Source organism: Euprymna scolopes, chromosome 46 (assembly GCF_053919585.1).
Source record: "Euprymna scolopes isolate OS-2025 chromosome 46, ASM5391958v1, whole genome shotgun sequence".
In the NCBI taxonomy this organism is placed as follows: Eukaryota; Metazoa; Mollusca; class Cephalopoda; order Sepiida; family Sepiolidae; genus Euprymna; species Euprymna scolopes.
Genome location: NC_136527.1, coordinates 177,717,167 through 177,740,466, shown reverse-complemented (window position 1 = coordinate 177,740,466; position 23,300 = coordinate 177,717,167). Strand labels below are relative to the sequence as shown.

Here is a 23,300-nt window from a genome sequence, read left to right as displayed (position 1 = left end):
ATATAGAATAAAGGTTATATTGTACGTATCCGTTTTGGACTGAAGATCTCAGGAAAAAAAGTTGATTTAATTTGATCGAGTAGTTTTTTTTTTTTTTTTTTTTTTTTTTTTTTTTTTTTTTTTACAGCGGAAAAACACGTTCTTATGAAAGCGTTTGAATTCAGCAATTTTGAAATTTGCTGAACACGCCACGGGGAGATAACTCCATGTAAAGTGTCGCTACTCCTCCCCATCTTTAATTCTCGCTTTTCTTCCTAAAAATCGAATTTTTTGCTCGGTATCATAACTAATTGTTTTTTTTTTTCGCTGTAAAAAAAACAAAAAAAAAACTATTAAAAAAAAAAAAAAAAGAAATACTTGATGAAATTAAGTGACATTTTTTTTCGGAGAACTTCGTTCCATAACGGATACGTGCAATATAACCGTTTTCGATATTTTCATTTTTTTAATGTCTTGACTAAACTGTACAAGTTTTTCCGGATTAAAAATTCAATTTTTTTTTGTTTCTTTCTTTTACACCTTATAGTACTACCGTATTCCATATAATATATTTCTGAATTCATTGTTTTTTCATACGACGGCGCCATTAATTTCTGTTAAAATACTATATTTTTCTTCAGTATATGCAGAATACAGACCGTCATATTTTCGTTGGGATTTTTGAAAATCCGGCAGTCTTGCAGTTAAGTCCCGGCAAATTTCGAAAACTCTTGAAGGGTCACATCAGTATTTTACACGGTCAAATCACGAATATTACGAATTATTAAGTTTAAAATAAAAATTATTAAAGTTTAAAAAAATAAATAAAAAGTACTTTTACAGTTTAGTTAAGACATTTAAAAATGAAAATATCGAAACAAAGTTTAAATTGTACGTATGCGTTATAGAACGAAGTTCTCAGAAAAAAAAATTCATCAAGTAGGTTTATTTTTACAGCGAAAAAACAATTTGTTATGATACCAAGCAAAATGTTCGATTTTTAGGAAGAAAAGCTAGTATTAAAGATGGGAAGGGATGTCAGAGCTTTAACTGGAGATATCTCCCTTTGGCGTTTTTAAAATTCAAACAAAATCTTTTTTTTTTAATCCAAGATGGCCGCCTTCAACGCGTTCTCATAAAAACGTGATTTTCCGCTGTAAAAAAAAAAATACTTGAAATTAAGTGAACTCTTTTTTCGGAGAACTTCGTTCTATAACGGATACATATAATTTAAACTTTTTGCGGTATTTTCATTTTTAATGTCTTGTACAAGGACCTAAAAATATGTGATTAATATAAAAAAATATTTTCATATTGGAAGTAAGCATTTGATTAAATAAAGTAAACGAACAAAATATACATTTTTATATATTTATAACTATTTATTTAACAGAAAGTCTGTATTATTGTCTTAACAGAAAAACGAACAAAATAAAATGTGAAGTAATGAACCACGTAAGAAAATATACATTTATACAAAATAAAACACCTTTGAAAATTAAATAGTTCTTAAAATGTTGTCTTATCTTTAATAATTCGTCGAAATTATATTAATTATATATTTTATATTAATTACATATTTTTTTATTTTAAAACTAATAATTCGTGATTTGGCGGTGTAAAATACTGATGTGACCCTTCTAGAGTTGTGGAACTTTGCCGGGACTTAACTGCAAGACAGCTGGATTTTCAGTTAAATTCAATTCTTATAGTATATTGTTAAGCAATAAATACGAAAAAAAAAAAATTAAAGTTTTCTGTTGGAACTTCTGCAGTTTACGAAACGTGTTTTTTTTTTTTTGTTTAGATAGGAGTTTCAGGTTAAATTCAAATTTATAGTATTTATTGTTAGTTTAAGTCCAAATAGTTAAATGGAATTTAGGAAAACTCGTCCCGGGAAAACTCGTCTCGGGAAAACTCGTCCCCTTTCGCTAGGTAGGAAAACTGGTCCCTTATTGAATAAATATCGATTGAAAACACATTTTATGATCGTTCTTGAAGGATATATTGTTTTTTAAAATAAACTATAGCCCCCCCCCCCATAATATTTTTAAAAAATATTTTTACTTGTTTAATGTTTTTTTGGGTTTTTTTTTTTTTTTTTTTTAAATAAAATCGATTTTCTAAGTGTCCGTTCTCTACCTAACTGGCTAAGTTCTTAGTGGTTTAACTTATTTTAAAGCGTTTATTATGTTCATACAAAGTTAATTACAATTTTTTTTTGTTATTATTTTAACGATGTTTTTTGGAGTCATAAAAACAATAAAAAAAACAAAACCCAAAAATTAAAAAAACAGGGAGCGATTCGATTCGTTACGCTTTTGTTTTTGTTTTTGTTTTTTAATTATGATAGTTTTTTGTTGTTATGTTTTTGTTTTCTTTCATACCAAATGCACTCATGCGTTATTTAAAATTATGATTTTATCAATTATCAACATTTATTGTCGTCCTGTCAAATTTTGCAAAAATTAACTAATAAATTAAAAGCGAAATATTTTTTTGGCGCGAGAGATGCCATGTGCTAATAATCTCTCGTTAACTCATTTTTAATTTTTTTAATTTTTACTTCAAAATTCTAAAATCAATCATTAAGAGAGAAAGTAATCACTAAATAAATGTATTAATCAATTTTATTGAAAACTCCGCTATCGTTTATCAAGAATCTTTTTAATTTCATTTTTTGTTGGTTGCTTTTCGAAGGGAGATATAGGTTTTATTCCCCCCCCTCTCTCTAAATTATATTTAAAAAAATATTAAAATTTATTATTTTCTTTTTAAAACCAAATCTCCCTCAGTAATTTCTTTAATTTTCTATTTTTTAGCGATTATCAAGACTCCCTAAGATGTGATATACCGGGCATTATTTCTCGTTCTCCCGTAACACTCGACATGTTTTTTGTTTGTTTTCTGTTTTTTTTTTCCTTACCAAATAAACGATTCCAAATAAATTAAATAAACAACATAGTCGGCGAGGTAGAAAAATCGATTTTACCCTTTTATAAACAACAGTATATAAGTAAATTCTTTTTATATTAATATAAAAAGAATATGCGGTCTCGTTTATGAACATAATAAACGCTTTTATTAAAAACACAAAAACATTAAACAAGTAAAAATTTTTTTTTTTAAATATTATGGGGGGGGCTATAGTTTATTTTAAAAAACAATATCTCCTTCAAGAACGATCATAAAATGTGTTTTCAATCGATATTTATTCAATACGGGACCAGTTTTCCTACCTAGCGAAAGGGAACGAGTTTTCCCGAGACGAGTTTTCCCGAGACGAGTTTTCCCGGGACGAGTTTTCCCGGCACCATTTAAATGGAGTCCCCTACCTCTTCTGGTTGGGTTTCTAAATAATAACGTTATTATTTCAATTTACAATTGAACAAATTGTTTCGTAGTATTTTTCTCAAGTTATATAACAGTAAAATCATTTTCAAATGTTTACATAAATAACATTTTTCAGTAATGCCGTATTTTACATAAGATATTCCTGAAGTCATTGTTATTCATACGACGGCGCCATTAAATTCTTAAAAAAAAATACAAAGTTAGGTCATGAAATGTTTGAGACAAAACAAAAAAAAAAAACAAAAAAAAAAAAAAACGTTATTTCAAATGGTTATCTCTTTCTTATTAGTACGTTTTTTTTCAGAAAATATTTAAAAAAATGAAATTATGGATATAAAAAAAAATATCTTGCATTTTATTTATGTGTTGAAATAATAAATTGCTTAGAAACTTATCATTTAACATAGAGAGCGTGTTGTATTCTGTACTTTCACCTACAATTTAATAAAAGCGATACCGTAAAAGTTGAATTTCTTGATTAAATAATTCTAAAAACGCTATGGAGTTCAGTTCATCGAATTCCTTTATAAACATTTTTTCTCGCAAAGAGAATAACAATATTAGTAAAAAATGTTCCTTCCGGGTTTGTATTACCGTACACATAGATTCGAAAAAGTTGTCAAAAAACAAATATATAACAAATAAATGTTATCAAAGGCAAGATAAGTTACTGTTCTACCAAACTGGATATATTTTTCGTGTTTTTATCCAATGTAACATGTTTATTCGGCTTTAAAAGCATACAGTGTCTACCGATGTATTGGAACATTCAAGATGGCGTCTGATTCTCTCTTTAACACGGTAAGTTTGGGAAAAGATGTTATAAATAAAAAACCGGATAAAATACTGTTAAAAACTCGCTCAATATATGTTACCGTGACATAGGTTGACATATTCGGCGGGTTTTTTAATAGTATTTCGTATAGTTTTTTATTTATAACACCTTTTTCCAAACTTACGGGGTTAAAGAGGGTGTGAGACGCCATCTTGAATTTTCGAATACATCGCTAAACACTGTATGTTTTTCGAGCTGAATAAATATGTCACATTGAATAAAAACACAAAAAATATATCCAGTTTGGCATAAAAGTAACTTATCTTGCCTTTGATAACATTTATTTGTTATATATTTGTTTTTGACAACTTTTTCGAATCTATGTGTACAGTAATACAAACACACATTGCCTTTTACTTATTATAGGATGTTCAGGTTGAATTCAATTCTTAAGGTTTTTGTTGGTTATTAAATTTTATATGAAACTACAGAATATTATTTTATGTTCCCGCTCACCATGTTAAGCATGGGTTTCTAAATAATAGCGTTACTATTTCAGCACGGTCCGTGTTTTGTATAAGCACCAAAAAGTTAAATTTTAATTTAATCTGAAAGGAGAAATAGGTTTGTTAAATTAATGTTTGTTCAATTCTGGATCCATTTATAAAACAAGTAAATGTTTGGTGCTAATGCAGAGAGTGATCCGCGCTATTTTTTAAATCGTATTTCCACGTTTAAAGTTTTATGTTTTTTTTTTTTTATTCAATTGTAAAGTTGAAGTACAGAATAGGTAAAAAAAACACCCTCTTCATGTTAAGAACGGCCTTTTAAATAATAACGTTATTATTTCAGCACGGATCATTCACTGCATGAGTACCAAATTTTTAGTTTCCAAAGAAAATTAAAAATAAGAGATTTTTTTAGATAGTAAATTGCTTTCTATAAATTCCTGTACACAATTTTGGAGGAACCGATTTAAAATATTGAACGTTGAAATGACTTCACAGTCGACAGTCATTTAAAGTGGAAAACTATACATTTACCGTTTAAATTTCTTTACCGTTTAAATTTCTGGTGCTAGTGCATTTACTGATCCGAGCTATTATTAAAATCTGGGAAGTCTCGATAATCGCTTAAATCATAAACAAAAACTACAAACATTTATACTTGTCGGCCATGTTGATTTCTTTTGAACTCTGCAATTCGACATTTTATTTTCGAAACAAATAAAACTTTAAAATACGTCTACTTGTTATATATTGTTTTTTTTTTAATCTTTTGTTTGTTGTCTTCTCAGCTAAATACCTATATATATTTTATAAACTTTATATATAAACATATATATATATATATATATATATATATATATATATATATATAAACATATATATATATATTAATAATTCGAGACACTTTAATCCGAATCTTTTTTTTTTTTTTTTTTTTTTTTTTTTTACATTGCTATTTTTACTTACTATATGAAATTACAGAATGTTATTTAATGTTCCCGCTAACCCTGTTAAGCATGGGTTTCTAAATAAAAACGTTACTATTTCAGCACTGTCCGTGTTTTGTGTTAGCGCCAAAAAGTTAAATTGTAATTTAATTTGAAAAGAAAACGGTTTGTTAAAATAATGTTTGTTCAATTCCGGATCCATTTATAAAACAAATGGATTTTAGTTTCCAAAGAAAAATAAAAATTGCTTTCTATAAATTCCTGTACACAATTTTGGAGGAACCGATTTAAAATATTGAACGTTGAAATGACTTCACAGTCGACAGTCATTTAAAGTGAAAAACTACACATTTTACCATTTCAATTTCTTTACCGTTTAAATTTCTTTAAGCAAAACTGATCCGGTAAAGAGGAAATCGGGTAAAACTATACAAACACCGTGACAGCGAATTAACCCTACCCCTAACCCTAACCCCTAACCCTAATCCTAACGCTGTCACGGTGTTTGTATAATAATACCGGAAATCGAGGTGTTCATAGGAATTAAAAAAAAAAAAACACTAACGTAAAATGCATTGCATTGTTAAAAGTAATAAAATATCGAAAAACAATCTTACCTTTCGTTGTAAACAATTGAATACGAAAACGGCAATAAAAAATTTGGATGATTTCTTTTTTGTTTATGTCAAAAATTTGAAAATTTGGACAATTTCTAGGGATTTCTTTACAAAATTAATACAATTTCAAATGTCCAATTCATTAAGAAATCCAAGAATGAATGAATATTGAAAAAGTTAAAAATTAAAAACTCAAAAATACGATTGAAACGTGGATTAAAAAAAATGGATGAACAAAAAATGAAAGTTTAAAATGAAAATATATGAGGATTAAAAAAGATTTAAAAAAGATAAAACGTTATAATGAAATGTTTTCAGTTTTTAAATGTCCGTTAATTACGTGTTAGAAAATTTTTTCCTATCAACATATTGTCCATTCATAAGACTAAAATAATTAAAAATGAGAAAAAGAATAAAACTAAGATATCTTTGTTCTGCGTTACTTATATGCTAACGGCTAAGAACAGTTAAAATAAATATTTAAATGAATATATATATTATGCAAATATATATTATGTAAATATATCTGTATTTCAATTAAAGTAGCGTATATATATATATATATATATATATATATATATATATATGTGTGTGTGTGTGTGTGTGTGTGTGTGTGTGTGTGTATTTAAATATATATATGTGTATATTTAAATATATATATATATATATTTAAATATATATGTATATTTAAATATAAATATATATATTTAAATATATATATATTTAAATATATATGTATATTTAAATATATATATTTAAAGATATATATATATATATATTTATATATATATATATATCTTTATATATATATGTATATATCTTTAATCTATATATATATGTGTATATATCTTAAGACATATATCTTTATCTTTATATATATGTTAAAATATATAGTTATTATATATTCAGATATACTGCATATGGCAACAATACTATATACATGGCATAAATAAAAGAACAACAATACTCTCAGGCGTAAGTAACTTTATAGCACGGTTGTTAAGCCCATCTTCTTTGCAGCAGCCTTGGCAATGAACTCAATGTATCTGTTCCAACGCATGTTCCTCCTGAACGTTAAGCAATGAACTCAATGTATCGTCAAAATCCAAATCTTTTTTCTATCACAAAAATTTAAACAAAAGTCTTTTCATCTTTTTTACTTAATCCTCAATACCAACAAGCCGAATTAAAAATTACTTCTATGCAAAAATTAGCACTGATTCATATTAATCGCTTTCAAATCAATTTTATATAAAATTCACATAAATATATTAGTGTTAAACCTATTCAATATCTTCATACACACATTTTAACAAAATTTAAGCTTTACTAAAACAGAGATGACTTACTTAAAAAAAAAACTCCCGGTGTTTTCAACACAAGAATACTTTATGTATTATTATTCGTCGGACTACTCTTCTCATCTTGAGTGTGATTTTCACAACGTTTCGGTCAATATAACCTCCGACCTTCTTCAGATGTATCTTGTCGAACTCGCGAATGTTTCTGTCGAACTCGGGAATTTTGACAGAATTTCGAGCAGAAACATTCGCGAGTTCGACAAGATACACCTGAAGAAGGTCGGAGGTTATATCGACCGAAACGTTGTGAAAATCAAACTCAAGATGAGAACAGTAGTCCGACGAATAATAATAAAAATAATCAACCCTCATCTCAAAAAGTCAGAAACGTCAAGTAGATTTTCCTTTGTCTTTCATGTGAGAAATTCAGGAGAAATTTCTCTGAACATGTAAGGGCTCCTCGTCCGCGGAACACGTTGTCATGGGACTGCTTCCTTGTAGATTAAAACATAGTCTTCTTCAAATCAAATGTCAACAAGTATTTAACATATATAACACGCTGGTCAGAGTGTTCGCTAATGGACTGAGAGCCTGGAATTCACTCCTCGGTCGAATCAAACTAAAGACAGAAAAAGTGGAGTGATCCTGGGGAAAAGAGTAGCGCCCCTCCTCCTTCACTATGCCTTGATGTAGTTGCCAGAAAATGGGGAAAAACTACAGCTAAACGATAAAACCATCATTCGATTCTGTTTTTAAGTCACTCGCTATTAACATGGCGACTTCTTTATGTAACTATTGATTGATAACCTTGAAAGATCATCCCCTGCCTTTTCTAAGAGCAACGCAACATTTCTAGACTCGATCCTACATTCTCGTAAACCCCGTCTCTAGGTGATTCACATAAACATATTTTAGTTTCTGGCATGTTCTTCATATAATTTACAAAGCTATCTGCTGTATTTTACGAGAGGGTCTAGTATATGTGAGTTCGAGCTGTTTTAAAAGATCGCTTCCTAATTCTACACATATGTTTGGTCTTGGCTTTTCAGCTAAGTATTCTCTTTCTACCCATATCAGCTGTTATTGAACGTTAAAATGCCCACGTGTAGACCGTTCATTTAGTTCGTAGGCACCATCTTTCAGAATCTCAGCTTCGACTGCAGAAGCAGTCATCCCTTTTCGAGCTGGAATTTTTTCCAGTCTATGTTGCTCCTTGTCAATAAAGCTTAATAAATAATAAAGGTGAAAGATGTCTTGTCCGCTTTTGCCTTTTCTTTGATTATACCTGTAGCAGCCGACATACATACGACCATGATTCGGTGTGTCAGAGTTTTTTGAGAATGTTTGACACACTTAAGACAAAACTGCGAATAAGTTTTGTGCAAATTTACCTGTAAAGTCAAAAGTTTAAAACATTTTTTTTTTAAACACGTTGCTTTTTTTAAGTGGAACCTCATAATTTGAAAATACTGTCCAGTAAATATTGGACACTTACAATATTTGTTCTATTTCATTCAAATTTTTTTTTTTTTTTAGATATTAACAAAAAATAATTGCATTAAGAAGAAATAAAATATTTTAAATCAAAACCTCATGTATTTCTATAAGAGAATAAAAAATGGAAAATTTTTCGGCGGGTTGTTTATAAAAGTAAACTTACTTATGAGTGAAATGTGATCATTTTTCAAGTACGGTGACCCATAAGACTAACTTTGTTGTTAACAGCAAACATATCAGAAATACAAATGAGAGATAAGCCTCATGTCATAAATAATTACTTAGGCCTCCGTATTTGTCAACTGGAAGAAAGGGAGACAAATACGCTCTGAGAACATCTGAGATTAGAATTTAAAATCGCGGTCTTTTCTTATGCTTACTTAAAAAATTCTTCTATTTAAAAAGTGCATTAAATATAAAATATAAATATGGACAAATTCTTATAAAAGAAGAATGGAAGTACCCATTGATTTGTATTTTTATAAATAAGCGATATTTTGGAATTGGAATTGAAAGGGAAGTGACGTTGTCCATGTGTGCACGTTAGCGTGTGTGTGTGTGTACACGTGGATGTGAGTGCATGTACGCGAATCTGAATATATGTGCGCGTGTGAACGTGCGCGCATATGTTTGTGTGCTCGTAAGTATATGACAAGTAATATAGCTTGAGATGTGAACGCATGTTTTTGTTTGAGACTAGAAAAGGCTCGCGCAGATGTGATTAATATTTAATTTCAAATGTAATGATGTGATTAAAATTTAATTTCACATGTAAAGATGTGATTAAAATTCGATTTAAATTAACCATGTTGTTTAACAACAACAACAAAAAAAGAAATAATGCAAGGTGAAGTTTTGAAATGATTAAATGTGTTTTATTTTATAATTTAAAATTAAAAAACATTGAACAATATAAAGATTTGGGTACTTTTGTATTTTTGCTACCGTGCTGAAATAATAGGATTATTATTCTGAAAGCCATTCTTAATATGGATAGTGTTTTGTAACTATTCTGTGCTTCCACCTTACAATTGAATAAAAAAAATCATCGTGAAACTTGAATTCAACCTGAAAAAATATTTTAAAAAGCAGGGCATCAATTTCATAATCATGAAAGTTTGGTTTAATTTTAACTGCCTATTAAACTTTAAAATTTAATCACGTTATTATTGAAAATGTAATCATATTTTGATTTAAACCATACACGTTAACAAAAAAAAATAGATAAATAAATAAATAAATAAAATAATGCAAGATGAAGGTTTTTAACTTTTGGGTATTTACGTATTTTTTGAAATAATAATGCTATTTGGAAAGACATTTTTGTAACTATTCTGTGCTTCAGCCTTACAATTTAATTTTAAAAAAAAATCCCAATGAACAAACTTCTGTGTTCATTAAGCAATACTGATGTCGAATGTAAAGAGTCTCGTTAATGTTTACAGGATTCGAGGATATTTGTAGAACTAACGGCAAATCTACTGAACCAGCTACTTACTTGAGGGGGTACCCTCACCTGAAAAAAAGAAAAATACCGAGAAGCAGTGTTGACCTTACTGAGTAATTGGTTCACAGTTATTGGAAGTCAACTACTTTCCTTTCGAAGGGGGTGTACATGGGAATGTGCGATTCATGACAAGTAAATCCCGTACTTGTACAGTTTAATCAATTTCACTTAATTTGATCGAGTAGTGTTTTTTTTTTTTTTTTTTTTTTTTTTTTACAGCGGAAAACACGTTTTTATAACAGCGCGCTGAGGTAGCTATTTTTAATTTTTTTTTTTTAACACGCCACGGGACGGGGTGATAAATCAGTTTAAAGCGCCGACACTCCCTCCCTATCTTTAATACTGCCGTTTTTTTTCCCTAAAAATCGAACCTTTTGCCTGGTATCATAACAAATTATTTTTTCGCTGTAAAAAAAAAAAAAAAATACTTGATGAATTTAAGTGAAAAAAAATTTTTTTCGGAGAACATCATTCCATAACGGATACGTACAATATAACTTTTTTTTCGATATTTTCATATTTTTAATGTCTTGATTAAACTGTACAAGTACCGTAAAGCCTTTGTGTATCTCCACCAGATTAATGATAATGCGAAACATGTATGACGTCGTCAACATAGGAAGGTTATCGTAACAATGTGTTGAAACTTTCATAAAGTAATCATGTCGTTATAATTTACTTTCTTGGTTCAAATCTAATTTTTTGTCATTTGAATCAGGTGTTTGTGCAATTCGTTTCTTGTATTTGAGTTGTTTCAGTTTTGTTAATATTTTTATATGATTATTTGATTATATTCAGTTTTGTTAATATTTTTATATGATGATTATTTGATTATATTCAGTTTTGTTAATATCTATATATGAGGATTATGTTCTCATTACTACCGGTTTAAAAAAATGTTTCTTAATAATAAAATAAAATAAAATAAAATAAAATACAAAGAGAAATGTGCAAAAGAAATCTCAACAGATTGAAAAATATAATTTACTTGATAGCAAAACAACTCGGCACACTTAACTAATGACGGATATTTTTACACGAGGAACGAAATAATGATTGCACCGTCTTACGATGACCTAAATTAATTGTACTTCGCAGTTGAATTTCTCTTTAAATAATTTCACGTTCAAATCGTGTTTTTCATATTTTCAGTTGGGTTCTTTTTATGTTTTCATATATTTTATTTCTTAATGAATTGGACACACAAAACAAAAGTTGTATCAATTTACTAAAGAAATCATAACAAACAAAACAATTTTTCTGTTTTGAACACAAAAGAAAACACGAATTTATCCCATTTTTTGTATTGAATTCCTGGAATGAAAGGTAAGTTTTTGTTTGTTTGTTTTTAACTATTTTACATTTAAAAAATTTGATTATTTAAGTAAAACTAATGTGATTTCTAAGAAAATAATGTTTACCAGAAAAGCAATATTTTTGTCAAAATTGTTCGAATTGTTAGACACCTTAGCACCAAAAACTACTCTGTCTGTATTGAATTGTTTTAATATATTGTTGTTTTTTTTTTAATTTCCTCACCAATTAGCAGAAACTTAAAGTATGTTTTTACAATGTAACCCAGCGTTGATAAATAAATACTAAGATTTTAGAGCAACTATTCTGTTCTAATAAAACAACAACAAAAAAAGTCTTGTTGGGAATAACAAAACTTTGCAAAAAGTGTCATCGTAATATATTAGATGGGTCTCTCTCAGTATTTTCTTTAATTTTCGATTTATGAGTGAAAGTACAGAATAATTAACAGCAATTGGACTCTATTTCCACTTCAAAAAAGGTTGAAAAGTCCAACCAGATATGAACCCTCTTCACCTGCCACAAAAATTGTTATCCACTATTGATGTTTTATGTACTTGATTGATAAGTAAATAATTTTTGGACATTTTTTATTTCTCACTTGCATAGTTTTCTTCCGTGTTTTTTATTTATTTTCTTCTTTTTTACCATATTTTGTTTTATTAATTACATGTTTGAAATTAATTTATATGTATTTTTATATCTTCATATTTTATTTATCTTCGTCCTTTTAACAATATTTTGTTTTATTAATTACATATTTAAAATTAATTCGTGTGTATTTTTATTTTTCAATATTTTATCTATTTTCTTTTTTTACCATATTTTGTTCTATTATTTACATATTTAAAATTAATTTGTGTGTATTTTTATTTTTCCACGTTTTATTCTTTTACCATATTTCGTTTTATTAATTACATGTTTTAAATTAATTTGTGTGTATTTTTATTTTTTCATTATTTATTTATTTTCTTTTGTATTTTCGTGTTTTCATTTTTCACGAATGTTTATTTATCATTCATATTTGATATTATTGATCTCTCCCCTGTAATTCTCACTTCATCACGAAAGAAGGAAAAGCTATTTAATACAAAGCTGCTGTAATTCTCTCCCCGCTCCCTGTTTTCTTGACTGTATGAACAAAAAATTAAATGTGATGTGAACAGATATATCAACTTAAGACCCACTTAGGATGTCTCTGTTAATATGGCTCCTAATACATAGTGTTCCTCTATATTCCAATGGCAATGTGTCTTTTTTTGAGGTGAATGAATTTTTTTTAATTATTTAAGAGTTAAAACTTAAAACGCGCCACAAAACAACCAAACAACTATTTATTATTGAATAAAAAATATAAAAATCTTAAGGATTTTCTATGTAGCTGATACAAAGAATCATGTGTTAACCCATGAAATTGTTGATGAATTTTATGATTTGAAAATGTGAAAAAGAAACTAAAACACCAAACAACATATTTGATTATATTTGGTTTAAAATATATTTAGAAGATAGAAATCATATTTGCGAATTTTCCTTAAAAAGCAAAAGAAAAAAGTGACTTTCAAATTTTTATACAATGTCTTGACAATATCTGTGACCGACTCAGGATTCATTAGTGAATTAGGACTTAATACATACATACTAAATTATCTGCATGCCAGTTTTTGAAAATACTTTTTTTATTAAATGTATTACTTTGACAACAGTGTTTATACAAATGATCATATTTCCTATATATTTTGATCTAAAGAAATATATATCTAACAACCGGTGCTATCATATCAGGCTGTCTGAAGATATTGGCTTCCTGAGACGAAATAACCCAACATTGATGTTTTTTTTGTTTTCTTTCTTTTGCAAAACAAAAAACGCAAAAAACATATTTTCTTCCTTTTTCTTCTTCCCATTTCCTCTTTTATTTTTACCTCCCCAACTTATTACGACGGTATTTATACAAATGATTATATGTCCTCTATATTTTGATCCAAGCAACAACTGGTGCTATAAGATCAAGCCGTCTGAAGATATTGGCTTCCTGAGACGAAATAACCTAACATTGATGTTTTTTTTGTTTTCTTTCTTTTGCAAAACAAAAAACGCAAAAAACATATTTTCTTCCTTTTTCTTCTTCCCATTTCCTCTTTTATTTTTACCTCCCCAACTTATTACGACGGTATTTATACAAATGATTATATGTCCTCTATATTTTGATCCAAGCAACAACTGGTGCTATAAGATCAAGCCGTCTGAAGATATTGGCTTCCTGAGACGAAATAACCTAACATTGATGTTTTTTTTGTTTTCTTTCTTTTGCAAAACAAAAAACGCAAATAACATATTTTCTCCCTTTTTCTTCCTCCCATTTCCTCTTTTATTTTTACCTCCCCAACTTATTACGACGGTATTTATACAAATGATTATATTTCCTCTATATTTTGATCTAAGCAACAACTGGTGCTATAAGATCAAGCCGTCAGAAGATATTGGCTTCCTGAGACGAAATAACCTAACATTAATGCTTTTTCTTTTTCTACTTCCTTTTGCAAAACTTTTGTTCTACAAAACAAAAAAACGAAAGAAAACCCACATTTTCCCCTTTTAATTCTTCCCATTTCCTCTTTTATTTTTACCTCCCCAACTTCCTGACTGGTTTCCTAACTTAAATGTAGAAAACCTTATTACTGTAATCCTTTTCCATCTCTCATTGCAAAACTCGTTAGTGTTCTGCAGGACAGGGAAAAATACGATAAAATCTACTAAAAAACAACCAAACAAAACACTATAAACTAGAAATTGTAGATACAAAGAATTTGAAGAATAAAAACTTTCTACAAAATGACTGCATGCAACATGAATACTATTTCCAAAATAACTGGATTTGTCTTTAAATAACAAAAAATGCCATAAAACAACCAAACCAAACCAAACTCTACAAATAAATATTTAAAAATATAAAGAACTTTAAGTATAAAAAGTGTTTCCAAAATAACTGGATCCGACATTAAATAACCTGACATACATTGATATGCCGTAAAATAAAACAACCAAACCAAACCTATATCTAACAATATATAATGGTATTACTTTCTGTAAGGATTGAGTTATGTTGTAGGCCATTCTTTTCTAGGCTCCAAATCTTTATATATAAAAACATTACATATACCACATCCACTGTAGATGGAAGAATTAAATGGAAATATTTTTCTGTATAACTAAGAAATGAATGTCGTATAAGCTGCAGTGTTGCGAATTTAACTCTTTTTCTCACCAGAAAGTTAAGCTAAGCTTTGATTAACTACTTCAAATATTTTCTGGAAAATATAAAATGTTTTTAAACAGTATTAAGAAAATTGATCATATTTCAAGCATAAAATAGAATAATTTTATATAGAATATGAAAAACCTGTTTGTAAGTTTAACAAAAGTTTTCAATTGATACTCTTTGTTCAAAGATCAATGTTTATCTGACGTCACAAAAGCAAATAAATTTGAAACAATAGAATTGATTTTAAACTTTTCTTTAATTTGAAAAAAAGTTTTGGTTATTATGTAAAAAAATCAACTATGACATTTTTTAATTTAATTCTAACATATATCTGCACTTTTTTATAGCATAGTATGTGAAAATCATAACTTAAATTTAATGGTCGAGTAGAGTTTGCTGTAAAAATATAAAATTTAATTCTAACATATTCCAGAGACAAAAGTCTCTGATACTCTGAGTCAACACGGCTTGTTTAATAATGTCAGTAAAGTTTGCTGTGAAAATAGAAAAGAAGATAATTCATGATACTCTGGGTCCACACGGCTTGCTTAATAATGTCAGTAAAGTTTGCTGTGAAAATATCAGACAAGATAATTCATGATACTCTGGGTCGACACGGCTTGTTTAATAATGTCAGTAAAGTTTGCTGTGAAAATAGCAAACAAGATAATTCATGATACTCTGGGTCCACACGGCTTGTTTAATAATGTCAGTAAAGTTTGCTGTGAAAATAGCAAACAAGATAAAATATATATATTTCTTTTTTTTTCTTCTAGGATAGGAATCATAAAAAATCTGTAGATATTATTTTATCATATTCTTTGCGAACATAGAAAATATCAGATCATGTTACTAATGTGTCGCTTATATCTTTTATATTAAATTTATCTGGATATTGTGAATTCAATTAAATGAAATTGACAACAATACACTAACAGATTACGAATATTCCATGAAAATATAAATTTTTATTTATTTTTATTTACAGATGTTCCTGGTGGAAGGCGATTGAATTCAATAGATCATTTTTTTACATTATTATACAGAAAAGTTTGGCGTTATGCAAAAGACAACATCAATATCATTGGAAAACTTTCTTTGACTGTATATGACTATTTTACAAATCCTCTGAAATGCTGTTGAAAATCTGCACATCTTGAGAAATATCTGTCTACTTTTGTAAATGCACCAAAACGCAAGATTGAATCACAAATGGCAAAAAATAAAAGTGATATTTGAAAAGACAGTGTTTTATACAGTATCGGATACAATAACACTAAAATATATTTCACGGATATAACACTATATATATTCTAGTAAAGGAACAGACGTTTTCTCTTAGCATGAAATTAAATCGTTTCCCCATTTCTGAATTAAAAAGTGAAAAGTGAGGATAAAATGTTATATTATCAAAAACTATAATTATATTATATCTTTTATAAATGATATATTATCTATTATTATATTGCTGATCTTGTTTTAACATAAATTTGGTTGAAACATGTAGGGATATATCAGAGGTGAAAAGCCATATTCCTGTATGTGGATATTCTTCTTTCATGAACAAATCTTTTGAGCCATTTGAGAACTAACACTGGGAAGAAGCCACATAAAGTGTGTGTATATATTCTCGAAAATTAAAAAAAGTCACACTCCTGTATAGTGTGTGGATATTATTGCTCTCAACAATCACATTTAGTGAAACATGACTACACATACTGGGGTAAAACCACATTCTTGTGAAATGTGTGGACATTCTTTTCCTATAAAATACCATTTAGTAGGATATATGAGAATGCACACCGGGGAAAAGCCACATTCTTGTGAAGTTTGTGGATATTCTTCTCAAAAATCCTCTTCAGTGACACATATGAGAACTCACACTGGGGAAAAGCCATATTCTTGTGAAATTTGTGAATATTCTTCTTCTCGAAAATCAAATTTAACGATACATATGAGAAGTCATACTGGGGAAAAGCCATATTCTTGTGAAATTTGTGAATATTCTTCTTCTCAAAAATCAGATTTAATGAGGCATATGAAAAATCATACTGGAGAAAAGCCATATTCTTGTGAAGTTTGTGGATATTCTTGTTCTCGAGAATCCTCTTTAGTGACACATATAAGAAAGCATACTGGGGAAAAGCCATATTCTTGTAAAACGTGTGGATTTTCTTGTTCTCAAAAATCCTCTTTAGTGACACATATGAGAACGCATACTGGAGAAAAGCCACATTTTTGTGAAATGTGTGAATATTCTTGTTCTCAAAAATCCCAGTTACTGAAACATGTGAGAACTCACACCGGAGAAAAGTTATATTCTTGTGAAGTTTGTGTATATTCTTGTTCTGACGAATCAAATTTAGTGAGACATATGAGAACTCACACTGGTGAAAAGCCACATATTTGTGAAGTTTGTGCATGTTCTTTTTCTGCAAAATCAACATTAGTGAGACATATGAGAACTCACACTGGGGAAACGCCATATTCTTGTGGAGTTTGTGGATATTCTTCTTCCCAAAAATCAGATTTAATGACACATATGAGAACTCACACCGGAGAAAAACCATATTCTTGTGAAGTTTGTGAGTATTCCTCTTCTCGAAAATCAAATTTAATGAGACATATGAGAAGTCATACTAGGGAAAAGAAGGGTATGAGCCTTATAAGTATCTTGGCATTGAAGAAAACGAGAACATACAACATGCCAAGATGAGGGAGAAGATTAGTAAAGAATATGTACGTTGGGTGAGGAAAATATGCAAAACCCAGCTCACCAATAAAAATAAAATTACTGCCATAAACCAGCGTGCTATGCCAGTAATAACATACAGCTTTGGTATCATTGACTGGCCACAAAAATACATCAACTGGCTAGATGTAAAGACACCGAAGCTACTAACGCTTCATAAAATAATATACAGAAATCAGTGTCTACCAAGGCTGCATTTGCCCAGGAGAGCAGGAGGCCTGGGACTCTCAGAGATTAATCATCAACACAGGGCAACTATTGTCAGTATCTGAAAAGCTCCCAGAATCACACTCTCTCGATAGTATATGAACATCAAGAGACAAGAACCAGCAGAACAACATCAGTCACCCAGCTGGCCAAGCATTTTGGTCAGGGCTGTCTCTCAGGTGATGAAACATCAAACAAGTGTGTCACAGAAGTAGCAAGAAAGAGCCGGCAGAAATATACCGAGACCTTTCAAAGGATGAACCTTAAAGAATAGGACCAACATCAAAAAGGGAACCCTCCACCACGATCAAGAAATGGTCATAACGGCGGCTCAAGACCAGGAATTGATGATCAATGCATTCAAGAAGATTGCAGGGATCAGTAATGACAATAAATGCAAGTTTTGCCATACAGAATTGGAAAATTTTGGTCACCTGATATCAAGTTGCAAGGTTCTTCTAGGGGACGGCTATTATACAGCGAGACATGAAGGAGTATGAAAGTACCTCCACTGGACCATCTGTAAAAAATTACACATCCAGTGTAGCAGCATTTCCTGGGAACATCAACGTGAAAGAACAGTTGGAAATGACTTATATACTATACATAACGACCATGTAATCTCTACAACCACCTACCTTGAAAATTCTGCTGTGAAACCTGACATAGTTATATGGAATAAGTCAGAAAGAGTTGCAACCTTGATTGAAGTGAGTGTTCCTAATGAAGGCGGTCTCAACAGAGCTGAAAGAGAGAAACAGACCAAATACCAACGTCTCATGTACGATATGAAAAGAAACTGGAATCTTAAGGAGATATCAATCATACCAGTTATTATAGGTGCCACAGGGCTTATGAAGAAGAAAATTAAAAAAAAAGGGAAAAACCACATTGCTGAAAATGTGTGGATGTGCCTTTTCTCATAAATCAAATTTATTGATACGCATAAGATCTCACACTGGCTCAAGTTCTTTACTAACTCAGTGTTTGAGAAATAAAGAACTTTAATGGAACATTCGAATATCTATGTATCTCATACAGTGTTCAAGTGTTAGCCCCATGTTGTGAGAACTTCGACTGAATTAAAATAAAACAAAAAGGAAAAAACATATTCTTGTTCTCACAAATCAGATTTAGTGACAAAAAGCCATGTAAGTGCAATGCGTGGATATTCTTGTTTTTTTTTTAAATTAATGAAAAAACACACACGTTATGAAACATTCTTGCTAAATATGTGTAGAGTTTTATTGTAACAATTTGCATTTATAATTAAGTGAAAGCAGAGAATACAATACAATAAGTGTGAAAGTATAACATTGTTTAAAAACTACAAAATCTCTAAAAGATATAAAAATTACAACGATTGTTTAAAAAGCAAATGGACTAATAAAATCTATAGAAATGTGTAATCAAAATCTATGGAAGACAAAACTGATGTGGATACAGATACACGTTTTAAAATTGATAATATCTAAACTTTTAAAAAAAATTAAATATTTGTTCCAAGATTGAACATTTTGATTTTATGCAATGTGTAAAATAAAAAATCCATCCACTATTTTAATAATCAGGTTTTCGTGAATAATACTCCCAACTTCTAAAAAGAAAATAATGAAATGAATGGAAGGAAGGAAAAAAACTCAATTGCTGAATAAAATAAAGACGTCGTTTATTTTCTGAAAAAAAATACATGGTTTAGGTGGAACATGTGTTCAGTTCAGTCGTTGACGACTACGCATATGGAAAAAAGAGGAATAAAGTAGGAGAAAGATAAATGGCAGTCCAGGTTACCTTGCATGACTGAATTTGTTTTTATGTAGATGTTATTGTTTATTTTTGCGATACTTTTTGAATTAATTCAATAGTATTTAAGTAAGTGTATTTTTACCTAAATGCGGGGTGGGACAAAACACGTGTCAGTGGATAATTATATTTTAAACAAAATACATATGCCATTCCCTATTTGGGGGTACAAAAACTGTATTCGTCTTTTTGTGTTTTCACTATTTAAAAAATGATTTTATGATCAGATAATAAAAGTCCGAAGTGTTATTTATCTATCTATCGATCTATCTCTTTGTCTATCTATTTATCTATCTATCTATCTATCTGTCTATCTATCTATCTATCAAGTAGAAAAAGAAAAAGAGAGACAGGGTTGACCTCAGTAAAGCCGCACGTGCATGGTAGCAGTCGTCCATGTGGAAGTGTCTTCAGTCCACAAGCTGTGATGAACCAAGGCAAAAGGAAAGAAAGAGGAAGTTGACCGTTATTGACATTTATACCGGGATCATTGTTCTGACTGTGCATGTCTGAATTTCCTTTAAAGGGAAGTGACGTTGCCCATGTGTGTGTACGTGTGCGCATATGTGTGTATGTTAGCCTGTGTGTGTATGCACGTGAATGTGAGTGTAGGTACGTGAATATATGTACTTGTGTATGTGTGCGTGTGTGCGTGCGTACATTTGGGTGTGTGTATGTGAGGAAAAAACATGTTCGAACATAAAGTGTAACAAAAAAGATAACTAAGAGTTGAGAAAAAACATTCTTTCAAAGTATTGTGTACCATGAAAATAATGATGTCTATGTCTCACTGTAAAACAACATGCGTATGGAGCCATCATAAAATGCATGGGTCAGTACATATAAAGTTTAACAATGGAAATGCTGTGTGACTATCGAGAACTTCAAAGCCAACAAATCTCATCATTAGGGACAGTAAATATACAGTTCAACAATGGAAATGGCGTGTGACCACCAAGAATGTCAAACCCAACAAATCTGAATCACAGTGCTTGCTGAGAACTTTGCGGTCTTCACATTGACAAATACCACTGCATCAAATGCAAAAGTGACAGTGTTCTATTACAAAGACATACAGGCGGGCGGATACATAAAGGACAAGACTGAATAAATCAGACATTGTAAGAGGGAACAAAGCCAAGCCAACAACGCTTACCATTGATATCAACATTCTAAATAACAACGGCCTTAATAGAGCTGTACTGTGAAAAATGTCTATGTTGTTAATACACACGGATAAAATATTTATGAAAAAACTTGGTCTCTGAAACAAGTAATATAATAAATACTTGAAACCGATCCGTGAACGAATAAGCTGTAACGAAATAAAGTTGGCAACAACGTCTTTCCTTAAAAAAGTCCTTGAATGTAATTGCAATAATCGTCATGAAGTCAGATGTTAGCTCGAGATTGGAGGTATTTGATCTTGTATAAATTACTTAAACAATTTTTTTTAAATTTCAAAATTCCAAAAACCAAGAATTTAAGAGATTGGAAAAATGTGTGGATTGGAATATAAAATATATTAAAATTTTTTGGAATCCCTTAGGATGCTCCATCGCAGATAGACGAAAATGATGCGAAAATGAAAAGTAAATTACTAAGAGACCAAGTAGATATAAAATATGTCTGAATACAATGAAAACAATTCAAATGTTAGAGCAAGGAATGACGTCTGAAATGTTAATGATATCGTTAGATTTATTTCAAGTGTGACGAAATTTATGCATACCAAATTTTTGTATAAAGCAAACATTCCATTTCAACTGCAGCGTTTATTTTTATCATTTGTTGAATGTTATTGAAGCTATAACAATGAGAGACAACTAGAATCAATTTGTTGAATCAACTCTTATTCCCATAACAATGAGAGACAACTAACAAATACAGACGAATCTTTTGTCTAACTAAAATATAAAAGTCCTTTATTGAACTGGTTGTATACAAGATTTGTGAAACATTATTTTATGAAATGGAGCTTAAAAAGAACAAGCATAAAAAGTGTTTTGATGAATTGTTTTCGTAAAAATAATTGTTGCTTAACAAGATCAACGCTGTAGGTTGTAGAAAGCGGCAGAGAATTCTGAATTTATTTTGTATTGATTACCAATGAGAATTGACAATGAGCAAAATAATGACGTATCTTAGTGGATTCTATATATAACGTAAAGTTATTAAAGCAGATCTGAAATGCCATAAGTCAGAATCACGCCTGGAATATCAAAGTTGGATCGGTTTTAGTATTGCTACATTCCGACAAAGACTACCAATTCTCTGGTTGAAAAAAACCCTGATATATCTCCAGAGCTTAGGTGATTACAATCTGAGCCAATAAATTTGTTACTTCAAAATATTGAATAAATGATTAACCGTCAAAACAAAAGAGTCAACCATCCTCTTTTACGTCTTAGTATTTACTATTTGCTTTAATTAAAAATATTCTAATTGTTTTTAAAATTTAAGATTTTTACATGATCAGGGTTAAGTGCAATCAGATTCTTATGAATATCCAAGCAATGTAATAGATTGAAATAGTAGTTTTTCTTATTTATTTTAACTTAAGAATTGCACACCTGTGGAATTCTCTTCCATTTACCTGCTTTCTGGCTTACTCTGCCAAATATTTCAATGAAATACACATCTAGCATTTAGAATATGTCGGAATGAGCAGAAAAAATAAGATTTCAATAATCTAAGCATTGTATTTTATTGTTGCACCACTTCCATTGTTTCTTCCATCTAATTTGCCCTCCTCAGTGACACATTTTCAAACGGATGTTTTACTGGTCAAATTTATTACATTCTTAGATAAATTATTAGTATTAGTATTATTTGTATTATTATAAGTAGCGTAAGAATGACACTTTTAAAATAAAAGTATGTTTATTTACTTTTACGAATCTGTCATATAAACAATGAGGTAAAAAATACAAGAAATAATTAAATAAAAGTAAGAATTATTCACATTGTTACACCTATTTTTATACCCGCGCGGACATGAACAGTGAACACATGTTATATCCAAAATATTCATTCTTTCAATAGTAAATAAACGACTTTTATATTATCCATCAATTGAGTTTTTGTTTCCTTCAATTCCATTCGTTTCATTATTCTTTTGTAACGGGATTATTTTTAATCTGAAAGTTAAATTTATTATCTATAAGATTTTTTAAAAAGTATTCACAACTTATCAAGGCCCGGAAGCCACTATAAGATAAGGGGTAAGGAGTTTACAGTGGTAAAGGGAGGCATTTTGTTAGTAGTGAAAAGGGGGGCATTTTTGAAAATTTGGTAAATTGGATTACATAAGGGAATGACTCATAAGAATTTGTTCACATTGGACTTACACACAAAAACATTGTAGTCAGTTGAAAAGCAGGAAAACGGAATAGAGTTCCACAGTAATGTAGTTCTGAGAAAGAAGCCTTGTTCATAGAATCTATGTTTAGGTTAGGGAAATCATTGACATT

The 23,300-nt window shown here is 29.6% G+C and overlaps 1 protein-coding gene across 1 annotated transcript; it reads left to right on the top strand.

Moving 5' to 3' along the window:
* Window positions 1-11,571: 11,571 nt before the first annotated feature.
* On the top strand, window positions 11,572-22,719 carry LOC145270550 (uncharacterized). The gene is made up of 2 exons (XM_080126192.1): window positions 11,572-11,812; window positions 16,054-22,719. The coding sequence occupies exon 2, from the start codon at window positions 16,771-16,773 to the stop codon at window positions 17,779-17,781; it is 1,011 nt and encodes a 336-aa protein (XP_079982318.1). The 5' UTR covers window positions 11,572-11,812; window positions 16,054-16,770; the 3' UTR covers window positions 17,782-22,719.
* Window positions 22,720-23,300: the final 581 nt, after the last annotated feature.